Source organism: Ictalurus punctatus, chromosome 10 (genome assembly GCF_001660625.3).
Source record: "Ictalurus punctatus breed USDA103 chromosome 10, Coco_2.0, whole genome shotgun sequence".
In the NCBI taxonomy this organism is placed as follows: domain Eukaryota; kingdom Metazoa; phylum Chordata; class Actinopteri; order Siluriformes; family Ictaluridae; genus Ictalurus; species Ictalurus punctatus.
Window position 1 is genome coordinate 12,373,632 of NC_030425.2, and position 24,227 is coordinate 12,397,858.

The window sequence follows — 24,227 nt, forward strand, 5'->3', positions numbered from 1 at the left end:
TTAAATGGTAATTATTGCACCAATGCTTGTTCGGCAGCAGTAATTAAACCTTACTGTCCCTCCCAGTGTCCACGTGAAGATTAACCGTTAACTTGCCATTAAAGTTATAATGCCAGAGCAAAGGGCACAGGACCGGTGACTCTGAGGGAGAGGGACTAAGCGAGGAAGCAGTGTTTGTATCACTATCGTAGTGAATCATTTTTTAAAATTATTATTATTATTATTTTTATTTATTTATTGCGCTTTTTTTGCGTTTCTGCCTTTATTGTCTCATACAGCAAATAACTCAGGTTAATATGACATCCCCTGAACTCTACACTAAGGTAAGAATGGAAATCTGCTTTACATAGAGGTCCAGGATATAACTCATTCTCATAAAGATGGTAAAAGCTAACGTTGATAACATTTTTTTTCCCCCAAAATGTTTCTGTTAAAATCCTGCCAGAGGAATTTGTTGCTCGTGGCAAAACTATTACCTGTTCAGTGGGTGTTTTAAGCTGATGAAGAGCCACAAGACTGGAGCGGAATGAATGACACGGTGTTAATGTTTAATGCAGAAGAGTCTAATTTGTGCTGATGATGGAGAAATGCTGTCATTGGGTTGGGCTACAGATATACAGGAACCTGAGGGTTTTCTGCTGTTAAGAAAAAAATGGATGGAATTTTGCTCAAAGATAGTGTCAACCTTTCTTTCCTTGGAGAATTTTGGTGTTAGAGAGCAGAGGGTTTTAATTGAATATTCACAGTTCAAAACTATTCTCCAGACATCCAGTTGCTCAGAAGCTACCTCCTATCGTACATACAAAATGCATTAAAATGGGTGATTTCTAATTTTACATAAGGCTGTGATGTAATCGCTGGTGAAGAATGTGATGTGGGCACTCACTGGCTCTTATAATGCATGTGTGAACCACTCTGTTCCAAGGGAGCGTGTGTGTGGGTGCCAGATTCTGAAGAGGTGTGGGTGTGTGCTCAGCTTGAGCAAGACTACCAACCTGGGGATCAGCAACTCACATTAAAGCTCAGCGATGGCACAGTGAGACACACACACACACACACACACACAATATACATTTTTCAGTTCTTACATAATCCAAAAGTAAAACAATGATTTTTGTTTATTGAGAAAACATTTGAGCAAACCTACTTCTTTCTTGAACAGTAGATCATAAAACTCAGGCCAGTCTACTGCTTGTGTTGGGAAATGCTGTCCCTTTAACTCTCAACACACAGTACATTGTAATACTCTGTGATCCTGCAAGTACAATGTGTTTACAGTTTAGAAATGACCAGAATTATGAGCCGTGTCAAGCAGTCAGTGGTCTTCAATTCTACCACTTTCCTGTAACATGTTAGAATTGTTGCCAACTGTATTATAAATTAACACGTTTTAATAAAAGAATAAAATTGCTCAACTAACTGGTTTCAATGACATAAAATTCTTTAACATATAATATACTTTTTACATATAAAAAAGTTGAATTAATCCAGACCTAAATAAAAGCAAGTGTAACGCCACTGACAAACATGTGGGTTACCTGGAAAGTATTTAAAAATAAAAAAGTAATGAAGCCACATTACAATAAATCTAAAAATAGACAGCATGGTGGCACAGTGGTAGTGTTACTGCCTCACAGCTCTATGGTCCCCAGTTTGATCCGGAGGTTAGGTTACTGTCTGTATGGAGTTTCTGTGCATGTTCTCCCTGCATCCATGTGGGTTTCCTCTGGGTTCTCCAGTTCCTCTCACCTCCCAGAAAATGCCAGTAGTAGGATTGACTATGCTAAATTGACCTAGGTGTGTGTGCATGGTGCACTGTGGTGCACTGTGACCTGCTGGCATCCTGGGCAAGGTGTATCTTTGCCTTATGCCTACAGCCATGACGAAATGTATTGGCAGTGACATAAATTTTGTGTTTTGCAAAGTTTGCTGCTTCAGTTGGTGTGGTGTTGATTCACATTGTTTCTAGATTATTGCACAGAGTGATCAGATGCATTTTAAATAATTGCAAAAAGCTTCGTTGGCCAAAAAACCCCAACTTTATCACAAAACCGCCAAATTTCACTGTTTTTTTTTGGCCCTGGCACAATGAAGACCTAAAATCATTTCACTAATCATATCATCTGTATATGGGAAACTGTCAAGGAGTACTACTAATGTGAAATAACTATCATTCTGATTGGATTATAAGAGCAGACTGATTGCTATAAAAGGAGGGAAGAAGTGTTCTTGTGTTAGCAATGGTTACCTCCAAAGAAAGATGTGCAGCCATCATCGCTTTGCATCAAAATAGACTCACATGCAAGGTCATTGCTGCAAACAATATTGCACCTGAAAGACCCATTTACCGAATCATCAAGAACTTCAAAGAGAAAGGTTCCACTGCAGTGAAGAAGGCTTCAGGACATCCCAAAGTGCCCAGCAAACACCAGGACTGTCTCTTCCTGAGGAGTCAACTATGGAATCGTGTCACCACCTGTGCAGAGCTTGCTCAATACTGGGAACAGGTGGGTGTGAGTGCATCTGCATGCACAGTGAGGTAAAGAATTTTGGACAACAGCCTGGTGTCAAGAAGGGCAGCAAAGAAACCACTTCTCTCCAAGAAAAAACATCAAGGACAGACTGACAGACTGCAGGAAGTACAAAGATTGAACGGCAGAAGACTGGTGCAAAGTTATATTCTTTGATGATGCCCCCTTCCGACTGCTTGGGACATCTGGAAAATCGATTGTCCTGAGAAGAAAAGGTGAATGCTACCATGAGTCCTGTGTCGTGCCAACAGTGAAGCATCCTGAGATCATTCATGTGTGGGGTTGCTTTTCATCCAAGGGAGTGGGCTCTCTCACAATTCTGTCCAAAAACACTACCAGGAATAAAGAATGGTATCAAAATGTCCTGCAAGAGAAACTTCTCTCAACGATCCAGAAGCAATTTGGTAATAATCCGTGAATTTTCCAGCATGATGGAGCATCATGTCACAAGGCACGAGTGTTAATGATGTGACTCAGAGATCATTAATCCCAAAGAGAACCTGTGGTCAATCCTCAAAATGAGAGTGGACAAGCTGAAACCCACAAATTGGGATAAACTCTGAGCAGTAATAAGGCAAGAATGGATTGCCATCAGTCAGGATTTGGCCCAGAAGCTGATCTCCAGCATGCCAGAGCGGATTGTAGAGGTTATGAAAAACAAGGGTCAACACTGTAAACATTGACTCTTTGCATATATTGAATGTTTTTTTTTTTTTTTTTTTTTTTTTTTTTTTTTAAATAAAAGCCTTTAAAACTTATGAAATGCTTATCATTGTTTTCCAGTATACCAGAGAAACGTGAAAAAATTATCTGCAAATACTGAAGCAGCAAACTTTGCAAAACACAAAATTTATGTCACTGCCAATACATTTGTCCATGACTGTAGTGTATCAGTCTCCAGATCCACTGTGACCCTGACCAGAATAAAGTAACTACTGAAAATGAACAAATGAAAAAGTGAAAGAAGGAATTAAAAATAAACATGTAATGTTGCATTTTTATTTCCTGGGTTGTAGCCAGGAATACTTGGCTTTGGCCCACCAAAACGTCTTCAGTTTCATTTAGCATTTTGTATAAATCCTACTGGAATTACTGTGAGCGCCCCTCCAGCTGTGGGCTACTAGAATTTCCTTTCACCCCACTAGCGATTGGCCTGGTTATTCCCCCTCAGCAGGTGCAGTACCCTATCGCACCCTCTACTGGTTTGCCCCCTCTGGGAAACCCGGATATACTGGAGGGTGAAAACGACCTGACAGCACTCACCTTCCTACATGAGCCTGCCGTGCTGCACAACCTCCGCGTGCGCTTCCTCCACTACAACAGCATCTACACCTACTGTGGTGCGTGACCAGTTTACACACACACACACACACACACACACACACACACACACACACACACACACACACACACACAAAATTACATGCCAATTCAGAAGGCTCCCCTCTGTGGCTTTGGTGGGAGTACTGAAAATAGAGACTGAATGTGCTTGAATGTTCAAAACAGTGTTCTTATCAGCCAAAATCCCTGACTAAATTTAAATCCACAGCCTAGTGTTCTCTCAAAGTCAAACCACAAGTGTTTGGCTGTTGTTTAGCTCACTACCAAAAGTAGAAAATTATTTAAGTTATTTTGTCTTTAAAATTTTTAATGTTAGTCAAATTTAATGAAGCCTTCTTTTGATCTCTCCTACAACCATTGATATAACCAAGCCCCTTCAAAACAGAATTATCGAGAGCCATTATAGCACCTGCTAACTTACTTTTCAAAATGATTACTAATACATGTCTAAGATTAAATTAATGTCCTTATTTTGTCATTTTGAGTCTTTGAAAGTAACTAGAAGGCAACAGACTAAAGTTCAGAAACATTTCCTGGAGAGGACCCCAACAAGTCCTGTGCTTCAGGTTCGAAAACCTCCATAATCCTGAGGAATCACGGTTAGCAAGTAACTTGTGGTTATAATGGTCATAATAGATAGCAAACCTCTTTTATAGTCTGTGCTATAGGTTCTGTTATAAAAGGGGATAAAGTTCACTGTAACACAGGTCCATCAAAAGGATTCACTGTTTTTAAAAAATAATATTAAATAGAACTAGACAACTTCCAGAAGCTAACAGTTGTAACTCAGTTCTGTTGGTCTGAAGGTGGACAGACTTAAATATCTCTCTCTGTAGAAAAAAGTCCAACTCTGAATCAGAACTGAAGACGAACTGAAGCATAAACTCTTTCATTTCCCTCCTACTCTGTGTCATTTAGGAATCGTGTTAGTGGCCCTGAACCCATATGAACAGCTGCCCATTTATGGAGAAGAGGTGATGGATGCATACAGTGGGCAGGACATGGCTGATATGGATCCTCATATCTTCTCCATAGCAGAGGAAGCCTATCGTACCATGATCAGGTCAGCAGTAATTATGGGACAGCAGGTATAAACTGTAGAGTATGAAATAATGGTTCCTACTCCCTATGTAGTACAAAAGAGGCTTAAACCATGCTCACGCTCTTCATTATGCCCTTTGATTGTCTTTATAGAAACACCTATAATGGGTAGGTAATCAGCATTACAGACTCAATAGCTGTACATACAGAGGGTATGGAATTGCCAAGTCTGTGTATATTCATTTTGAATACAAGTGCCTCAAAATTTATAATCTTGAATGTAAAAGTGGGTACCCTGTGGACAAAGGCTGTTTACAGCTTTTCTATCTGTACATGCATACATATCTGGTCGTTTAACGTTTTTCACCACACAGTATTTGCATACTGAATGTAAGGATTTTTTTTTTTCATGTATAGAGAGGAGAGAAACCAGTCCATTATCATTAGTGGTGAGTCAGGATCTGGGAAAACCGTGTCTGCAAAGTTCACCATGCGCTACTTTGCTGTGGTTGGAGGAGCAGCTCAGCAGACCAGTGTAGAGGAGAAAGTCTTAGCCTCCAATCCCATCATGGAGGTACTGGGGCAGACTTTGTGTTTGTTCTGTTTTATTAGTGAACTTTTAATGGAGTTTTCCAGAATGTTACAATATGAAATATTTTGTCTTGAAGGCTATTGGGAATGCTAAAACTACTTGTAATGACAACAGCAGCAGGTTTGGGAAGTATATTGAGATTGGCTTTGGATCTAAAGGAGATATAATTGGAGCAAACATGAGGACTTACCTCTTGGAGAAATCTAGAGTTGTTTTTCAGGTACCTTTAATTTCATATGCACCACTGATATCTCCTCATCTTTATTGTTCATAACAATGTATATTTAGTGTTTTTATTTCATGTTTATGTCTTTTGATTCCTTATACCTTTTAGGCCCCAGAGGAAAGGAACTATCACATTTTCTACCAACTTTGTGCCTCCAGAGACCTACCAGAACTGAGGCCACTCAAACTTGGTAAGCTATAAATTTCTGTCAGAAACAATAAAGCCTGTTTGTATGTTTTTGCACAATGACTAGATTTTGATCAGAATAGCTGAATGTCTTGTTCCTAGACACTGCAGAGCATTTTAGATACACAAACCAAGGACAGGAGACAAACATTCCAGGTACAGATGATGCCATGGAGCTGGATCATACTCGAAATGCTTTGACTATTCTGGGTAAGACATGTGCATGCATAACACATTGATCTGAACTGTGTCCATGTGTCATCTGAAGTAATGTCTGGTTCAACTCTGCAGGAGTTCCACCTGACCAGCAGATGGAGTTCTTTCGGATTTTGGCAGCGGTCCTCCATCTTGGAAATGTTGGCATCCAAGCCAGTGGCAGAGGAGGCGAACGTAGCTACATCAATGTGCGAGCATAAAAAAACGTCATTTCACAATGTTTTAGCCATGCAAAGAAATAATATCTCTAACGTCTGTATCCTCAGATTTTATCATTTACCATATATATATATGTGTGTGTGTGTGTGTGTGTGTGTATTGCCAGGCAGATGACAAATCTCTGGTGGTATTCTCCAAACTAATGGGGGTTGAGGGCCCTCAGATGGCCCACTGGTTATGTCATCAGCGTCTAGCTGTAGGTGGGGAGCTACTGGTAAAGCCTATGTCAGCCCAGAAGGCTAATGAGGCACGGGATGCTCTGGCTAAACATGTGTATGGGCAGCTCTTTACCTGGACTGTACAGAGGCTGAACTCAGCTCTAAGGGCACAAAGAGAGCAACCTAAGATGTGTATAGGAGTGCTGGACATCTATGGGTACGTTGGGACATCTAGGATAGTTTTAATCATGTGCCATCCCTGATCTTTGCTGTCTCTCCTTTTTACAGATTTGAGACCTTTGACAGAAACAGCTTTGAACAATTCTGCATTAATTATGCCAATGAGAAACTTCAGCAACAGTTCAACAGGGTAAATAAACCAATTGTAAAGATTCTGAGATAATTAGAAATAAATCAGTACGAAAATGCAAAAAATACTTAGTCAGAAGAGTCTATAGATCGCATAGAACTCATTAACAGTTTTGTTATACTTATGTAAAGGAAATAATAAAAGATAATGTAAAAAAGCTTTGTAAGAAAAAATGTCCTGTTTTTTTCTTTAAAAAAAACCTGTTTTCTTCTTAATTAGCTCGCCCCTCTTTCTCTAGACTATATTCCACTGCTGTGGTATATGTTGTGATAGCTGTCTCTTGTCATTTTTGCAGCACGTGTTCCAGCTGGAGCAGGAGGAATATGAGCGAGAGGAGCTACCCTGGAACCGTATTGAGTTCAGTGATAACCAGCCCTGCATAACCCTCATAGAGGGCTCTCTGGGTCTCCTGGACCTGCTGGATGAGGAATGCAGAGTGAGTTAGCTTACTACTGTTACTACAGTCCTCTTTAGGGTCCAGTCCTTACAGATTAGGAACAGATTAAAAAAGTTACAAAGGAAATGCGAGCTTGCCAATTCTGGGTCCCACTTTTTTTTTTATGTGATCCAGGAGTTGGTAACCTTTTCAGACTTATTTACATTTTAAATAAACATAATTATCTAAAATAGCTGCATGCTTTCTTCAGTATAAATAACAGGGATGTGTAGATTTTTTATATCCACCGTGTATATACTCTTTAGTTGTTGCACACTTTATTGTGTTGTGGATTTGATTTTGAATGGAAATAATTGGCATTTTTACCCATCAATCTACACTTAAATAGACATATTTGACGAAGTAAAACATGTTTTAAAATATTTTTGAATAACTGATTAAAAATCAAAAACTTACATTTCTTATTCACAAGAGTATTCACAGAGTCAGGTGAATCCTATCTGATTTACTTATCCTTGAGAACTCAACTAGAGTTAACCTGTTGCAATTTGAATTGATTGGAAATAGTTTGGAAAGGCACACACCAGGGTCTATAAGTGCTCACAATTTACACCGCATTGTCAGGACAAAAACCCAGCCATGATGTCCAAGGAACTGTTTATGGATCTCCCTGATCAAATTTTGGCAAGTCATATATCAGGGCAACAATTTCTAAGCCTTTCATTGTTCCCAGGACCACAGTGGCCTCAATATTTTTTAAAATAGAAGAAGCTTGGCACAACTTGAACCTTCCTAGAGTTGGCCATCCAGCCTAATTGTGAAACCTGGAAAGAAGGAAGAAATAACCCAAGAGTCACTCTAAAAGAGCTCCAAAAAGTCCTGTGCAGAGATGGGTGAACCTGTTGGACAGACAACTATCTCTGCAGCACTCTATAAATCAGGCCTGACAGGCATGACAGAGTGGCCAGAAGGAAGCCAATATTGAGTAAAAGGCATATGATAGCTTAAAGGACTCTGGCAACATGTGGAAAAAACCATCTTTGGGCAGAACAGCAAGCACTATGGCAAAAAACAGGCAATGCACATCACCTAGTTAAAACCATCCCTACTGTGAAACATGGTGCTGGCAGCATCATGCTATCAGGGTGTGATAGGGACAGGGTGAGTGTTAACATTGAGGGTCAGATGAATGCAGCCAAATACAGGAACATCCTTGAAGAAAACCAACTCCAGAGTACACGCAAACTCAAACTGGGGTGAGAGTTCACCTTTCAACATGCCACTGACCCTAAACAAACGGTCAAAACAACAATGGAGTGGCTTCAAGGCAAGTCTCTGAATGTCCTTGTGTAGCCCAGCCAGAGCCCAGACTTAAACACCATTGAACATCTGTGCAGACACCTGAAGATGATAGTTCAAAGATGTTCACCATCCAATCTGATGAAACTTGAGAGGCTCTACCATGAAAAATGGGATAAACTTCCCAAATTCAGGTGTGCAAAGCTTGTAGTGACATATCCAAGAAGACTTGTAGCTGTAATTGCTGCCAAAGGGGTTGAATGAAGAGTCTGAATACTTTTGAATAAAAGATTTCAGTTTTTGATTTTTAATTACTTGTTGAAAATCCCCAAAACATGTTTTCACTTCATCATTGTGGGTGATTAAGTGTACATTGATGGGTCATAATAGCAATTATATCCATTCAAAATCAAATCCAGAACACAATGAAGTCTGCAACAGGTAAAGGGGGCTGAATACTTTCTGAATCCACTGTATATGACAAATTTTAGTATGGTTTTAGTCTAACACTAGGGAACCATACAGAATCACCCAAAAAGCCATATCTGACTAAACTCTGCTGAATTCTGCTGTTATTATGATACAAGATTCCTAAAGGCTCAGATGAAAACTGGGCACGAAAACTGTACGACCAGCACCTGAACCGAAGCCCCAACTTTCGCAAGCCACGCATGTCTAATGTTGCCTTTATTGTGCTCCATTTCGCTGATATGGTTAGTCACTTCAATTTAACATTTTATTCTAGTTCTAATTCTTTTCTATAGTAAATACACCACCTTTAAGTTGCTTTATTTTCCCCTTTCAGGTCCAGTATGAATGTGAAGGATTTTTAGATAAAAATCGTGACACAATATTTGAAGAGCCCATTAATATAATGCGCGCCAGTCAGGTACAGATGTACCTTTGCTTTTTCTACACCTCCTCTGGTCTTTGATAAAGTGCATACTGAATACTGAAAGCTGAACAGATAAAAAATAATCCTCTATGGTCATTTTCTGTCTCTTTAGTCAGAGCTAGTTGCTGAGTTGTTCCAGCAGGGGTCAGCTGGGGGCCCTCTCTCTGCCTCATCTGTGCCTGCGAGTGTGCGTCCAGGAAAAAGAGCTCACCGCGAGCACAAACTGACGGTGGGCTTCCAGTTCCGACAGTCTCTGCAGCTCCTGATGGACACCCTGAACAGCACCACCCCACATTATGTACGCTGCATCAAACCCAACGACCTCAAACAGCCTTTCCTGTATGTATGCCGGGGTCTCTGCTATTCCAGTGTTTTATCTGTTTAATGTCTTGAGTAATTTGTCTCTCTCTGTCTCAGGTTTGATCCTAAAAGAGCAGTACAACAGCTGCGAGCCTGTGGTGTTCTGGAGACAATCCGCATCAGTGCTGCAGGCTACCCATCCAGGCAAAGACTAGTCTCTCATATGTAGCTCAGTACAGAGATCCCAGATACTGTAGATTAAAGTAAAAAATCACAACTCAACTTTGTAAAACATGAAAATAGAAATGCAGTTAGAGTTAGGGGAAGGAAATTTTTGATTTTTAGTTTAGAAGTAAGAACACTCTAAACTTTATAAAATGTGTGTTTTTTATGATTAAATCATTTTTGGGGACATTTGAAGTAATTTGAGTAATCAGTGAGTCAAAGTGCCAAAACTGCTACTGCAGCACTGCATTGTTTAAGAAATAGGCTGAGCAGAAATATTGGAAAATCTTAGTTGGTGTTAAACATTTAACAGGCAAGTTTTACTGTATCAACACATAGATGAGGCTATCCAGTTCAAAGTATGCAAATGGAGGCCATATAACACTAGCTTACTAGAGGAAGGGGGGTGTAGGCTGGGGTGTTCAACAATCTGGATTAGTGTAAATGTTTCTGTAAATATTTCTTCTTGTTTTAGGCCTTTAGGTCTTGCCAAACTCTGTATTCTTTTTTTCCCCTCAAGGTGGACATATGAAGACTTCTTCAGTCGTTATAGAGTTCTCCTTCATAGTGTATCTGTTCAGGAAGATTTGCGGGCATCCTGCCGAAAAGAAATTCCTGACCTTATCCATGACCCTGAGCAGTATTGTTTTGGCAAGACAAAAATATTCTTTCGGGGGGGTCAGGTAGCTTTGCTGGAGAAGCTGAGGGCTGAGAGGCTACGGGCAGCAGGGGTAAAGATCCAGAGCTGGGTGAGAGGCTGGATCCAGCGCCGATGCTATCTGCAGCTACGCTGGGCCACTTTGATTCTGCAGAGATACACCCGGGGAGCTCTGGCCCGCAGGTAACTCTTTTTTACTGACAATCTTGAAACATTCTGTGCCTTGCACCACAGGCATGCTGGGTCGAAAACTTTTTGTTTTAGTACTAAAATGCTGCTGGCCAAAACCGAGAAGCAGGGATGTCACAGGCTTATGGGCCATGCTATTTTCATGAACATTATTAAAGTAAGATATGCAGTGTTTTGAAACATCTTTGATGAAAAATAGCCAAATTAAATATTGTTACAAGAGGAAATAACTGTTTTACCTGGTTAATGCAACTAAATACAAGTTCTGGATGTATGTTACTGCTAACAAACCTTTCTTTAAGCAGCTAAACACAAAATAAACAACCAAAAGCTATTAAAAACATGCATCTGTTGAACAATGATTGCAATTAATGTCATATTTTGTCTCGTATAAAAAAAACTTTCGGTTCTCTAAACTGTTCTCTTGTTTTGTCTTCACTTCTGTCTAGTGCTTTAATATTGTTTGTTAATGTGATGTTCTCTGATGTTAGATTGGCTTGGACACTGAGGTACACACGGGCTGCTCTGGTCATTCAGAAGACTTACCGTATGGTAATAGTAAGGCAGCTCTACCTTACTGCTAGAAAGGCAGCAATAACTATCCAGGCCTTTGCCAGGGGCATGCAGGCTCGCCATGCATACAGAATGGTAAAGTGCTTTCTAAATATCCAACTTGATAGACTGACATTAAGTATGTGACTAGATGTAAATCTATCCATGCTGAGGCCATGATCTATTGCATGTGTGTATGTTTGCATAATAAATCACTAGTGGTGTGTCTTTAACTCTGTGGCTGTAGCTGCTGATGGAGAGGGCAGCAGTTTGTCTACAGGCATGGGTGCGCTGCTGGCTTGCTCGACGTTGGTTCAAACGCATTAGGGCAGCGGTGGTGCTGATGCAGTGCTGTGTGCGCAGGAGAGCTGCACGTAAGGAGTTCCAGAAGTTGCGAGCACAAGCTCGCTCTGTAGAGAGGTACAGAGAGCTCAACAAGGGCATGGAGGTCAAACTCATGCAGCTTCAGCTGCGTGCTGACCAGCAGGTGAGGAAGGAGAAGATTTTTCTTGAACGGTCAAGCTATGGCCAAGTTTTAACCTCTTGGCAGAGGTTTCCTGTTCCTAGTCACCCAGGTATACTAAAAGAAAATGTAAAATATCAATAGGAATATACTTCAAATATATTTTTTGCATATGAATTCATAGGGGTGCCAATAATTGTGGCACACCTATATTTAACAATTTAAAAAAAAATTTTTTTTAGAAACCTGTGTTTGCAATTGTTTGATATCCATGAGAGCAGAGTATTTTTGTGATTTTTTTTTAAACGAAAGATCAAAAAGTTAAACAATTAAGACAATTTTTCACAGCTTTCTTTGTTCATATTTACCAAGGGTGCCAATATTAGTGGAGGGCACTGTAGCACCCTATAGTTGAAGTTGAAACTTGACAACCCCAGAAAAATTTAACTGCACAATTCTAAAATTTGCTTCCTCATCCAAGTAATGTTTTAGCTCTGATTTAAAAAATAAAAATACCATTACCTGAGCAATTGACCAACCTATTGTCTCAAAGGTTGCCAGTAATTTTGGAGCTGACTGTGTATTTTTTATTAATGCGGCAGATAATCATAGCCCACTTCTCATTATATAAGTTAAAGTTTCAGACCACAGGTCTTAACAATTCCCTTAATGTATGTGGTGCGTCTTAGGCCAGAGAAAGCGCATCTCTACGTGAATCTCTCCATGCTGAACGCGAGTCACACAATACAGAGGTGGATCAGCTGCGCTCAACTCTGCTCAAACTGCAGCAGCAGCTCCAGGAGCAGAGCCAAGCTGTTCCCTCTTTCACAGCCAAACAAGAGGAGGAAAAGAGGAGAGCTGAGGAGAGAGCAGCTCAGGAGATTCACCAGCTCACACAGGTCTGTGTGTCCACTGCCATGAGTCCGAAGTGGAACTGTCCAGTTAGTAATTTAGAGTCCATGCAGTTCTCTTTACATGTTGCATGTTTCTCTCTGCATGTAATATGTCTCTCTTTTGCTGTTTTCCTTTTTCCTGTAGGAGATGGAAGCTTTGAAAGTGGAGAGGGACTCTTTGGAAAAGGAAAGAGATGATCTGGTCACTCGTTTATGGGAGCAGGAGAAAATTCAAGAAGGTAATGGGGTGCTTAGTGTTCTCTTTTCACATCAACACTTCTTAATTTATTTTTTGTTTCGGTTCTGAAGATTAAATGCATCAGTTATATGTTGGCATCAGTTATACAGGTGTGCAACTCTCCACCTGAAATGACAGGATGATCTCAGTACATGATTAGTGCTATGATATATGAACGACACATTTAAAGAAGTACAATTTAGGGCAAATTGAATGTATTGTGATGTGGTGCATGACTTGGACTCGCCTTGGATTTGTTAAGTATTTGTTGATTTTTTTAAATGATTTGTACTTTCATGTTTCTATGCTTGTATAGGACTTGTATTAGTACATCAGGTAAGCATTCCTGAATTAATTAATGCATTGGGTAAGTTAAATAAACTTTCACAAAATCCTGCTGCAGTGGTGGGTTGGCATAAGTAGTGTTATGGCTTCACATTCCAAGGCTTACTGGTTCCATGCTGAGCTGCAGTCACTTTTGTAGAGTTTCACAGTATCTCCTGGGCTTGTGTAGGTTTCTCTACAAACATGACCACAACTCAGCATTGAACCCTTGGAACATGAAGCAATAGCACTAGCCATTATGCCCACTCACCACTGCAGGAAGATTGAACTAAAGTTGAACTAACTTACCCAATGGATCAATTAACTAAGTAATGTTTAAATGATTTACTAATAAATAGAATTATTTAAGCATAAAAACATGAAAGTACAAATCACTAAAACTAGATACAAATACTAAAAATACTAATTATGCTAAACAAGTATGCATATAAAACTTACACAAAATAAGCATGGGTACTTAAAAAATGATAAACAACAAGTATCCATACTAGAATTTAAGTATGCATACTCAAAAAACAATTGTGCGTACTAGAATTTTAAGTATGCATACTCAAGAACAAGTATGCATACTAGAATTTTAATTATCTATGACAAAATTTCAAGTATGCATATTTTTTTTTTAAAAAATGTTTACTCGAAGGCATGCAAAATGTATATTCTCTCATAATCCAGAATGTTTTTATTTCAAAAGATACACAATAAGTATCCTAAAGTATGCATATTAAAAAAAAATCCTACACAAAATAAGCATGGGTACTTAAAAAAATTGTAAACAAGTATCCATACTAGACTTTTAAGTATGCATGCTAGAATTTTAGGTATGCATACTCAAAAAAAACAACAACAAGTGTGCATACTAGAATTTTAAGACTTTTAAGTGTGCATACTAGAATTTTAAGTATGCATACTAGAATTTTAATTATCTATGACAAAATTTCAAGTATGCATATTTTTAAAAATGTTTACTTGAAAGTATGCAAAATGTATACTCTCATAATCCAGTATGTTTTTATTTCAAAAGATTTGATTCACATCTGTAAGTCTCAGGGTTTAAAGTAATACACAGGGAAGCTCTACTTCTATTTTAACACTGATATCATGGAAATGGGATTAAAACAACATTTCATTGCACATGTTTCTGTTCTAATGGTTTCATCCAAAAGCTACAACTGGGTAGTTCGTTGGTCAAGCCTTAGGTTTATATTGTTTCTTCTATGTCAGTTTGAGCATCAGAATCATACTGAAATGATTAATTAATTCAATCATCTACAAATTTTTCCTGTTCTATGAGCTGTCATAGCCTTCAAGAGCAGACGAAGAAGCATAATAATAATAATAATAATAATAATAATAATAATAATAATAATAATAATAATAACACAATTCCTGACAACAGAGGCCCTTTGCAGTAGCCATGATCCCAAAGACAGTAACCTTTGCCTACAAAGATTGTGTCATTTGCAACAACAAAAGGGCTGCAACATGTAGAACCTGTGGTTCAAGCATATCAGATGCGAAAGCAACAACTTAAAATATTTGTTTGGCATTTGAAGTACCACAAAGCAAATGCCAAGTCATCTATCAGTTGAACTGAGATAGTTGGGTACCTTTAGTAAAAACAGTCTACACCTCATTTCATAGTTTCTGAAAACTCCAGATTTCCTGAAATACTGTATGTATCTTTTGCACATTTCTCAACCATAAGTAAAGTTTAGCCTTTTAAAATGTGGCTACAACCAAAAGTGAAAAGGGTGAACATTGCATTTAAAGGTTGCATTCTGAATGCAGCAGATACTTCGGCAGTTTATATCTGTTTACAAAATGAATTGATTAGGCTTTTGTCCATTTTATTACAGCATAACATGATCTTTGCAGGTAGATAGCTTAGACAAAATTAAAAGGTAATTAAAAACATTGAAAATGTATTTATGATTTCTTACAGTTAAAGTGTCAACTTATGTTATCGACATTTTTTTGTCTGTTTGCCAGAATTTAACTGCATATACATCCGACAGGTTTGCATAGACTGCCACACATATATCTAAAAAGTGGCAGGCCATGCCTCCTTCACTGGGACTGACAAGCACACTGGTCATGTTTCCTATGCTGAGAATGAAAGCCAACATCCTTAATGTTGTGACTTTGTTGTTGCTCTGTGTGTGCGTGCGTGCGTGCGTGCGTGCGTGTGTGCGTGTGTGCGTGTGTGTGTGTGTGTGTGTGTGTGTGTGTGTGTGTGTTAGAAAGCAGGCAGCAGTCTGTGTTGCAGGCAGGAGCAGCAGTACAGGCCGAGCTGGAGGAGGAGAGGAGGAGATATCAGGGCTTGCTGAGGGAGTTTACCCGCTTAGAGCAGAGATACGACAACCTGAGGGAGATGAGCATGCTCCCTACTTCTGAGGTACTGCTGGTGCAGTGAGACAGGAAGAGAGAGAAAATTATGATATTGTCAAAAGAGAAAATACCTTCTAAATAAGAAGAATTCTGTTGCAGTGTTGTTTCTGTTCCAAGAAAAAAAAGTGTCTAGGTGTCCAGGTTGCTTGTCTTGGTGAAACTCGTACTTTGTTCTACATGAGCTTCAGACTCTCTATTATTCTTTGTAAGGCAGCTGATTTACACTTGTGTCTTTGTATTGCTGCAGCGTTGGCCTGGACACAGAAGAACTGATTCCATTCAGAGTGTTTCTTTGGACCCTGTTTCTCCCATCTCTCCATCCTTTGGCAGCATCCCTGACTTTTCCTCTTCTGAGGAGAGCAGGAGGATCAGCGTCACCTCACCTTTTGACAGGAGGCCCGGCAGCACAGAGGCACCTTTGGTGAGACGAGCCACTGTTCTCAGCTTCATGTTTTTATTTGACTATATTTGCTCTTTCACATCACATGTCCAACCATGATGCTGGATATGAGAGATTTGTTTACGTTATGAGAGCATTTGTTTAGACTTTTAATAACTACATTAGGTGTGTTAGATTATGGTTGAAATTTAATTTGCTGAGTTGTCACATTATCAGGTATACCTACTATATATGTTGTATAATTACTGATTGTTGCACATTAGATATACGCAATTTGTCAGCCATTCTCTGTGCAGCACTGGAGTAGTAGTCCATTCTCAGCACTGCAGTGACACTTAGTCGAGTATGTGGCGCTGATGTCAGATATAACAGTAGCTGGGTTTTTTAATTACTGTGTACATTTACTGGCCATGTTATTAGATACATCTACCTTGTTGGCCCACCTTTTTTCTGTGTACAAATTGTGTTGATCATCCTCTGTTCTTCATCAGTGTCAGTTTCTGACCACAACATCATTGATCATTTTTTTTCAATTCAATTTATTTATATAGAACTTTTAACATAAGCAGCTTTACAGAAATCTACATTTAAATGTGTCCCTAATAAGCAAGCCAGAGGTAGCCAGGAAAAACTCCCTGAGACGACATGAGGAAAAAACCTTGAGAGGAACCAGGCTCAAAAGGGAATGTTGTGGATAAAAAATGTCATAAAATAAACATAAGGGAGAAGAAGGAAAAACGGGCACCTAGACACATAGAAGCGGGATTAGGCGGACATTGACAGATTGGAATTACGAGCAATTTAAGAGCAGTAATAGTCAAAAAAAGTCAAAAAGAAGTGTACGAGCTGAGGAGTGCTAAAAACACACACACACACTCGTGCAGTCAGGGGCGGGCAAGTACACAACATACATAAACACACATGAATAACTTTAATAAAATCTTATAGTAATAGAGAAACTCTATAAAAAACAGAATAGTAGGATATGCAGGACAGTAGAACTGTAATGATATTAAGAAGTTGGAAGTACAGTAAACCGCTTTTCAAGTAGTATAAATATATATAAACTAAGAAATATAGTGCAAATATGAAAATAAATTATAAACGAGAAATACAGGAAAAAAAGGAAAATATAACTTACTCATGATTCAGATGGTGAAGATTCTCGTCTCGCAAGGAAAGCCTTAATTTTTAGAGAACCATGAAGAAAGCCAGTTATAAGGGTGGCTGCCCCCCCCCTCGAGATAATGATAAGACCAAGGTCCCTCCCGGTTGTTTAGTCGTCTTGCTTACGTCATTTTTTTAACCTAGGGAATTGAGAATCCTGGTTTTTGACAACCTAGGGAATTGGGAATCCTGGTTTTTGACAACCTGGGTAAATGAGAATCCTGGTTTTTGACAACCTAGGTAACTAGAAACTCTGGGTTTTTGTTTCCTGGGTTGTTGGAAATGCCTGGGTTCTGATTTTATGTGTAAATAAAAACCCCTGGTTTCAATTCTATGGGTAAGTGAAATAGGCCTTTTCTGGAAACCTATGGGTTATCTAGTGTGTAAATACAGTATAAATACTGGAGCTTAAGCTCAGGATATTGGGGTCACTTCTGAGAATTCTCATCGGTGTGGATCTCGTGTGGTGGAATGAAACAATAAAGCTGGACCCTTGCTTCTTCTCACTCACGGCTGGTGTATTTTTTCTATCTCCAACTGGTCTCAGAGGTAGATGTGAGTATTGGCTTCTAAGTTGAATTTTAAATGTTTTTGGGTAATAGGCTAAATTCGAACCAACAGGAACCCGTCCTCTTCTGGCTGACACTGGATGTTAACTGATTATTCATATTTATATTTATTCATTTGGTAAACACTTGTATCCAAAGTGACTTAAAATTGAGAACAATCCAAACCGTGAGGGTTAAATAACAGACCCAAAGGCCCAACAGTGGGCAGTCTTGGGCTTTGAACAATCACATGAAAAACTCCATTATTTCCAAAGGAAAATGCCCTGAATGTTCAGAGCAAAAAGCAAGTAGAACCAAACAGCATCTGCCCAGCAGTGACTCTATGACAGTCCCTTTCTTTTGATGGGGTATAGGGGGGCTGACAAACTGGCTACACTCAGTAACTGTACCTACGAAGTGCACCTCTATGGTTGGTTTACATGAAAAAATGGTAAATGTTCAGGCTCATTTTGACCCAGCGTGTGTCTGAACTGCTTTTGCTATTGTACTCTTTTGCACTGATGTAGAATGCATTAATGGAGGATCTGGGTGTGTCAAAGGACACAGTAGGAAAGATGCAAGGAGAGGACCTTTACCATGCTTACGATGCTGTCAGGGTGGCCAACAAGTCAGTTTCTTCTCTTACACCTAATATTTATTTCTCTTATTGAATAATGAATATATATCATTATCTGTTGATGTTGTTAATATTATTTTTAATTATTGTGCAGCAAATACATACAAATATTGAAACTTTTTTGTCCATAAAATGAATTTATAGTTAAGCTGCTATTAGTTATTAAGAAATAATTATTCCCTATTTTGAACCACTTGTATTTGCTGATGGTGATTTGGCTTCTATGGAATTATTGAATGGGGAATTTCAGATATAAAGCTTACTGCACATTCCCTTCTCCTCTACAATTATTTACATAAATTCTGTTTATATAATCTAAAATTTTGTGTGTTATGTGTGAGTAATATATACATGTATTTTGCAACACTGCAAAAATATTGTATTGTGTGTGGTGTGTGATAGCAATGTTACATGTTACTACAGGTTTCTGGAGAGGCAGCTGCTGACTAAAAGAGCTGAGTGGGAGCAGGAGAAAATTGTTCTTCAGCAGCTCCATGAAGCCCACACTAGAGATGCTCCAGTTAGCACAGAGCTGAAGGTGATCATCTGCATCAGCTTCACTCACAGCTTCCCTTCTCCAGCATCTCTCTTCAATGAAGCTGACTCCTCTGCACTGATGACTATTCCTATTGCTCTGCCATGTAGCACTGTTTTGGGTTGATGACACATGTGTGTGTTTAGGAGCTAATGGAGCAGCTGGAGGTTCGGGAACACGAATGCTACAGGCTGAGGAGGGAACTAAAGGAGCTGAAACACACAGTGACACTCAGAAAAATGATTTCTTATGCAGGTCTGTCAGATACCAAAAAAAACCCCCCACATACTCACACATACACACAGCTTAAATGTAACAGTATAATGTGGTTCTGTTCAGGTCCGGCCATGTCTGCATCTCAGAACACAGTGAATACACCACAACATTTGGGCCTGACACTGACTGGACTACTAGAGTGTAGGAAGAGAGATGAGAACAGACTGATAAAAAACCTCATTACAGGTAGGTGTACACACACACACACACACACACACACACACACACACACACACACACCAGTCACCTAACAGTGTGTCTGCAATGCAGTTCCTACATTGCATACTGTACATGCCTGAATACCTTTCACATGGCCAAAAAACAGACCGTGTTAAAACTAAAAAAACCTCATGCATCTGAATGGCACAGCTGTGTAAGGTTATACTCTATCGTCTAAAAATTGTAAGTTACAATTACAGGTGTCAGACAGTGTACCTGTCTTCAAACACCCAGTGACTAGCGATTTGAGCCTGTTAGTGCTGTGCTGTATCTGGTGCTTTACAAACTGTAGTATCACATTTATGAATACAGTTTTCTTATAGAACATTTAAAAGGAAGGGGTAAAATGATTTCCACCCAGGTCTGTACAGCCTTAATATCAGTTAAATAATATGTTGGTTGGGCACACACACACACACACACACACACACACACACACACTGAATACTACAATACTACCTTTATATCATTACTGAATGTGTCAATGATGTGCTGCGTTTTGTTCTGCAGATGTACGAGTGGATGTGGCTCTTTCTCTGGCACCTGGACTGGCAGCACAGATCCTGTTCCTGTGTGTGCGTCAGGCGGACTGCAGCAGGGATGAGGCTCGGGCCCAAGGCCTCTGTATCACTGTGCTGACTGCCATCAAAGCAGCCTTAAAAGTAAAACCCACAAACACACTGTGCTAATTATAAGATGGGTTAAGCATTCCCCCAAGTATCAGAAAGTCATTGTGGGATGATATTAGCATGGAAACACAATAAATATGCTAAACTGATTTCTGTGAAGCTGTTGGTTATGCTGGATTCCTTTAGCTTTGTCTTACTCTTATTTGTCATATTTATTAGTTCATCTAGGATCAAAATGCTAACAGTTTAAGTCCGTTGGACGATTTTTGGGTGACCTCGTATGGGGGATGTCAATCAATGTTCATGAGGATTCAAAATGTCCACATGAGGTCATTCAGATGATGAAGGAGCAGTGCCATATGCAGACTTAAATAGACTTTATATTTGTTTCCTGCTTTAGAAGCATAATGGTGATTTGGACATGACGGCGCTGTGGCTGAAGAACGCTTACCTGCTCAAAGACCTGCTCACCCAGCATTCACCCACACAGGTCCCAGCTGCTCGCTTTATCCATGTGCAGACTATTTCAGGCTAAGCTATTTTGTTGTCAGCATTAATATCTGTAATATAGTGCATGACAAAGCAAAACTTTTCAACTAACACGCCAGCATTTTTGCAACCTAATCTCTATCCACTGTGTAGACCAAAAACAAGACTTCTGGCATGCGCCCTAGGGCTGAGAGGGAAACCTTTTTTTTTTTTTTACTCAAAAACATACTTATAATTGAAGCTTAAAGACAAGAATATATAATGCAAATCCAAAGCTACAATAGTGATACATAGTCACAGAATAATAATAATAATAATACAGGTCTTAAGATGAGTTGGACATCCTTTTAATAGGACATCCTAGCTGGACATTGAGAACATTTAACAAAGCTGTTCTTATGTAGTTTTACCCAATTTTCCAACACTGGAACAGTCAAAACAAATTCCAGTTACACATGTTTTGGCTGTATCCATCCTCCAATATGCAGAAACTGCTGGCAACACATGTCTATGTAACACAATTTCTGCAGATGACTTACCTAATTAAGATTAGACGTGTAGAGCTTAATTCCGATCTTTCACACCTGTAGTGTTCTACAAAAATACATATGCAATCTAACTCCAAAACTGATCATTCATAATTATTGAATAATCTTAAACATTAATCTTGAACTATTAAACATGTTTGTGTTTGTGGTTGAGTAGGAGACAAGGAGAGGTGAGGATGTGCTCCCGCTGCAGGTGGAGCTGAAGGAGCAGGTACGAATGCTCGGTGATGTGTGTATTCAGGCTTACCAGCAACTCCTCTCCATCGCTGAGAGCCACCTGCAGCCCATCATTGGTACAGATCTCTCATCATAGCTTCTGTGGTCATCAGTGTTGCATACAGAATTTTAGTTGTCCCATCATATAGGAATGTGTAAGAAATAAAACATGATGAGGTGTGCTCTTACAGGAAAGTAATGACAGGGTGGTGTGGGGCGGCCAAATGTGTTACTGGTAGCACCCCAAAGTTTATTTTTCCATAACAGCACACCCTAAAGTGTTTTGTTCCTCATATACCACAGCAATATGACGATATTTTTAAACTTATTAATGAACAACATCATATTGTAGAACAGCTGTGAAACAAGTTTCCTATTATCACTTATGTTATAGCAGTCATTCTCTCACCAGCCTTTTTTTTCTGTCTTGATATTAATAAGATGAAAATACACTGCTTTTCATGTTACAGAGAAACTGAAAAGTTCTGTCATGAAGACTTTCCAATGGTGCAAAACTTACAAACTGTTAACACTCGAGACTCTTTCCATACGTTACATAAATGTATCCTCACAGAAAACTTCACCATATAAACCTTTATGTTTTTCTTTGTTAAATAATATTATGTTTTAAAAAAAAAAAAATTAATATTAGTCTTAGATCTTACATTAATTCATTGTGTAAGTTGTCACCATATAAATAATAACCTATTAGAACGCTTCAGTTCCAGCCATGTTGGAGAGCGAGACCATCCCAGGCCTGTCTGGAGCTGTGGTGAAGCTGGTCACCTCTCGTAAGCGTGCGAGTTCAGACCCTCGGCCTGCAGGCTCTCCGGATGGGACCAGCATGGCAACTATACTGAGGGAGCTAGGAGCTCTGCACACTGCACTGGTGCGGCAGGAGCTTCCCGCCGCCCTACTCGAACAGGCCTTCCGCCAGCTCACACACCTGCTCGCTGCCTGCACACTCAACAGCCTCATACTTCGCAAAGACATGTGCTGCTGGAACCGTGGCATGCTGATCCGGTCAGCAAACGTTAATGCTCACAATCCATAATAAGTAGACTAGTGTTAAAACTATAGAAAAGAAAAACAAATCATGTGATTTTAGAATATGAGAACATATTAAATTCATCCTCAGCTTCGGACACAAACACTGTAAACATAGAATATTTGAGTCACCTAAAAAAAATCTGAAAATTCTAAAAGTATTGACGTGTTTGCGAACTGCATAAGTTAAAGTGCTTCAGATATTTTCATATAACAGTTTTAGTGCTATACTTACTGCAGCTTTTTCAAGTAGTTCACCAAGCTGCGTCACTTTCGAATGCTTTTTCTTTCCCGACTCACTGCTTATTTTTTTTCTTCCTCAGGTATAATGTGAGTTTGCTGGAGGAGTGGCTGAGGAGTCATGGCCTGCAGACAGGGGGCGCTGCAGCCACACTGGAGCCACTGATCCAGGCAACACAGCTCCTCCAAATGAGCAAGAAGTCAGAGGCTGACGGACAGGCCATAGTTGACACCTGCAATGCCCTGTCCAGCCAGCAGGTGGTGCACCAGGATTAAATATAGGGCTACTGTAATGACGGGAAAGAAAATGCGTTGTATGTTAATAGTAATATCTTATTTTGTAGGTTTTGAAGATTTTATCACAGTACACTCCACAGGGTGATGCTGAAGAAAGAGTCACGCTCCGTTTCATTCGCATTGTTCAGGTACAAATGCATGTTTTAGTCAGTAAACAAGCTCAAATGTTTTTAAGAAAATTATGCAAAATACACCAAATCACATCACTTGTAACCCTTGTAAGCTTGCTGAGAGTCAAAGAGTGACCAGAATAAATACAATGAATTAAATTATTATTAAAAATTACCATTTTTGAAAGAAAAAAACAACAAACAAATAAAAAACGTGAATGAAGAGTGCGTGCTCATGAGAGGATGCTAACGGTTTCTACGGGGTTCTCCAGGGGCTGCTGAAGGGGCGTGTGGATGGAAACATTACTGTTCCTGGACTGTTGCTGGACATTCGGAGGGTTTTCCCCGTCACCTTCCCACACACATCGCCTTCACCAATCAGCGCCGAGCAGCTGCACATCCCGGAAGCACTCAAAATGAACTTCCTGCGCAGAGTCTGAGGGCATCTAAGAACTGGCAACACATCAAGTGCACTTCACTGAAACCTCCAAAACCACATGACTATTTGTGTAGCGCTCATCCTATGTTTACATTTGAGAACTATATGGGGTAATTGATCTATTTTTAAAGGATTTATTTTGTTATATAACTCAATTGATTTAGTGTATTATCATATTATTATGTGTGCTGATTATCACTAATCATGGAATATAATAATAATAACCACCACCACAACCAATAATAATAATAATAATAATAATAATAATAATAATAATAATAATGCAAATAATTTTATTTATAGCCATTTATTTAATATATTTATGACCATTTATTAAGTAGAAACACAGCAAAAATGCTATTAATTTCACTTTCATCCCCAATAAGAACAATAATAGTTAGAAAAACAGAAATTATAAACATCTTTGTATAAAAAAAGTCTCTCATGCTAGTACTCTGTATCACTACACATCAGTAATACATATTTATATATTCACAAGCCTTTCAAAAAATAGAAAATAAAAAAAGACAACATTTTGAAAATCACATCAAAGACACATGCTGGCACAAGAGAGATCTTTTCCAACATGCACTGTTTCCTATCTACAGATCTGGAGTCATGGTATGGGTGAGGCCAGACATCAGTGCACTCTGTGTGTGTGTGTGTGTGTGTGTGTGTGTGTGTGTGTGTGTGTGTGTGTGCATGCAT

At 39.3% G+C, this 24,227-nt stretch overlaps 1 protein-coding gene across 1 annotated transcript; it reads left to right on the forward strand.

Moving 5' to 3' along the window:
* Positions 1–22: 22 nt before the first annotated feature.
* Positions 23–24,200, forward strand: si:dkey-110c1.10 (unconventional myosin-Vb). Its single transcript, XM_053683201.1, has 34 exons — positions 23–323; positions 926–1,036; positions 3,703–3,871; positions 4,791–4,935; positions 5,331–5,487; positions 5,582–5,725; positions 5,840–5,921; positions 6,020–6,127; positions 6,209–6,321; positions 6,459–6,727; positions 6,799–6,880; positions 7,176–7,316; positions 9,164–9,289; positions 9,382–9,465; positions 9,584–9,810; positions 9,889–9,975; positions 10,517–10,837; positions 11,335–11,491; positions 11,643–11,882; positions 12,548–12,757; positions 12,897–12,990; positions 15,575–15,729; positions 15,970–16,143; positions 18,365–18,465; positions 18,898–19,012; positions 19,156–19,264; positions 19,349–19,471; positions 20,015–20,166; positions 20,534–20,623; positions 21,328–21,463; positions 22,109–22,409; positions 22,757–22,931; positions 23,018–23,098; positions 23,353–24,200. Exons 1-34 carry the CDS (start codon positions 297–299, stop codon positions 23,518–23,520), a joined length of 4,974 nt encoding a protein of 1,657 aa, XP_053539176.1. The 5' UTR covers positions 23–296; the 3' UTR covers positions 23,521–24,200.
* Positions 24,201–24,227: the final 27 nt, after the last annotated feature.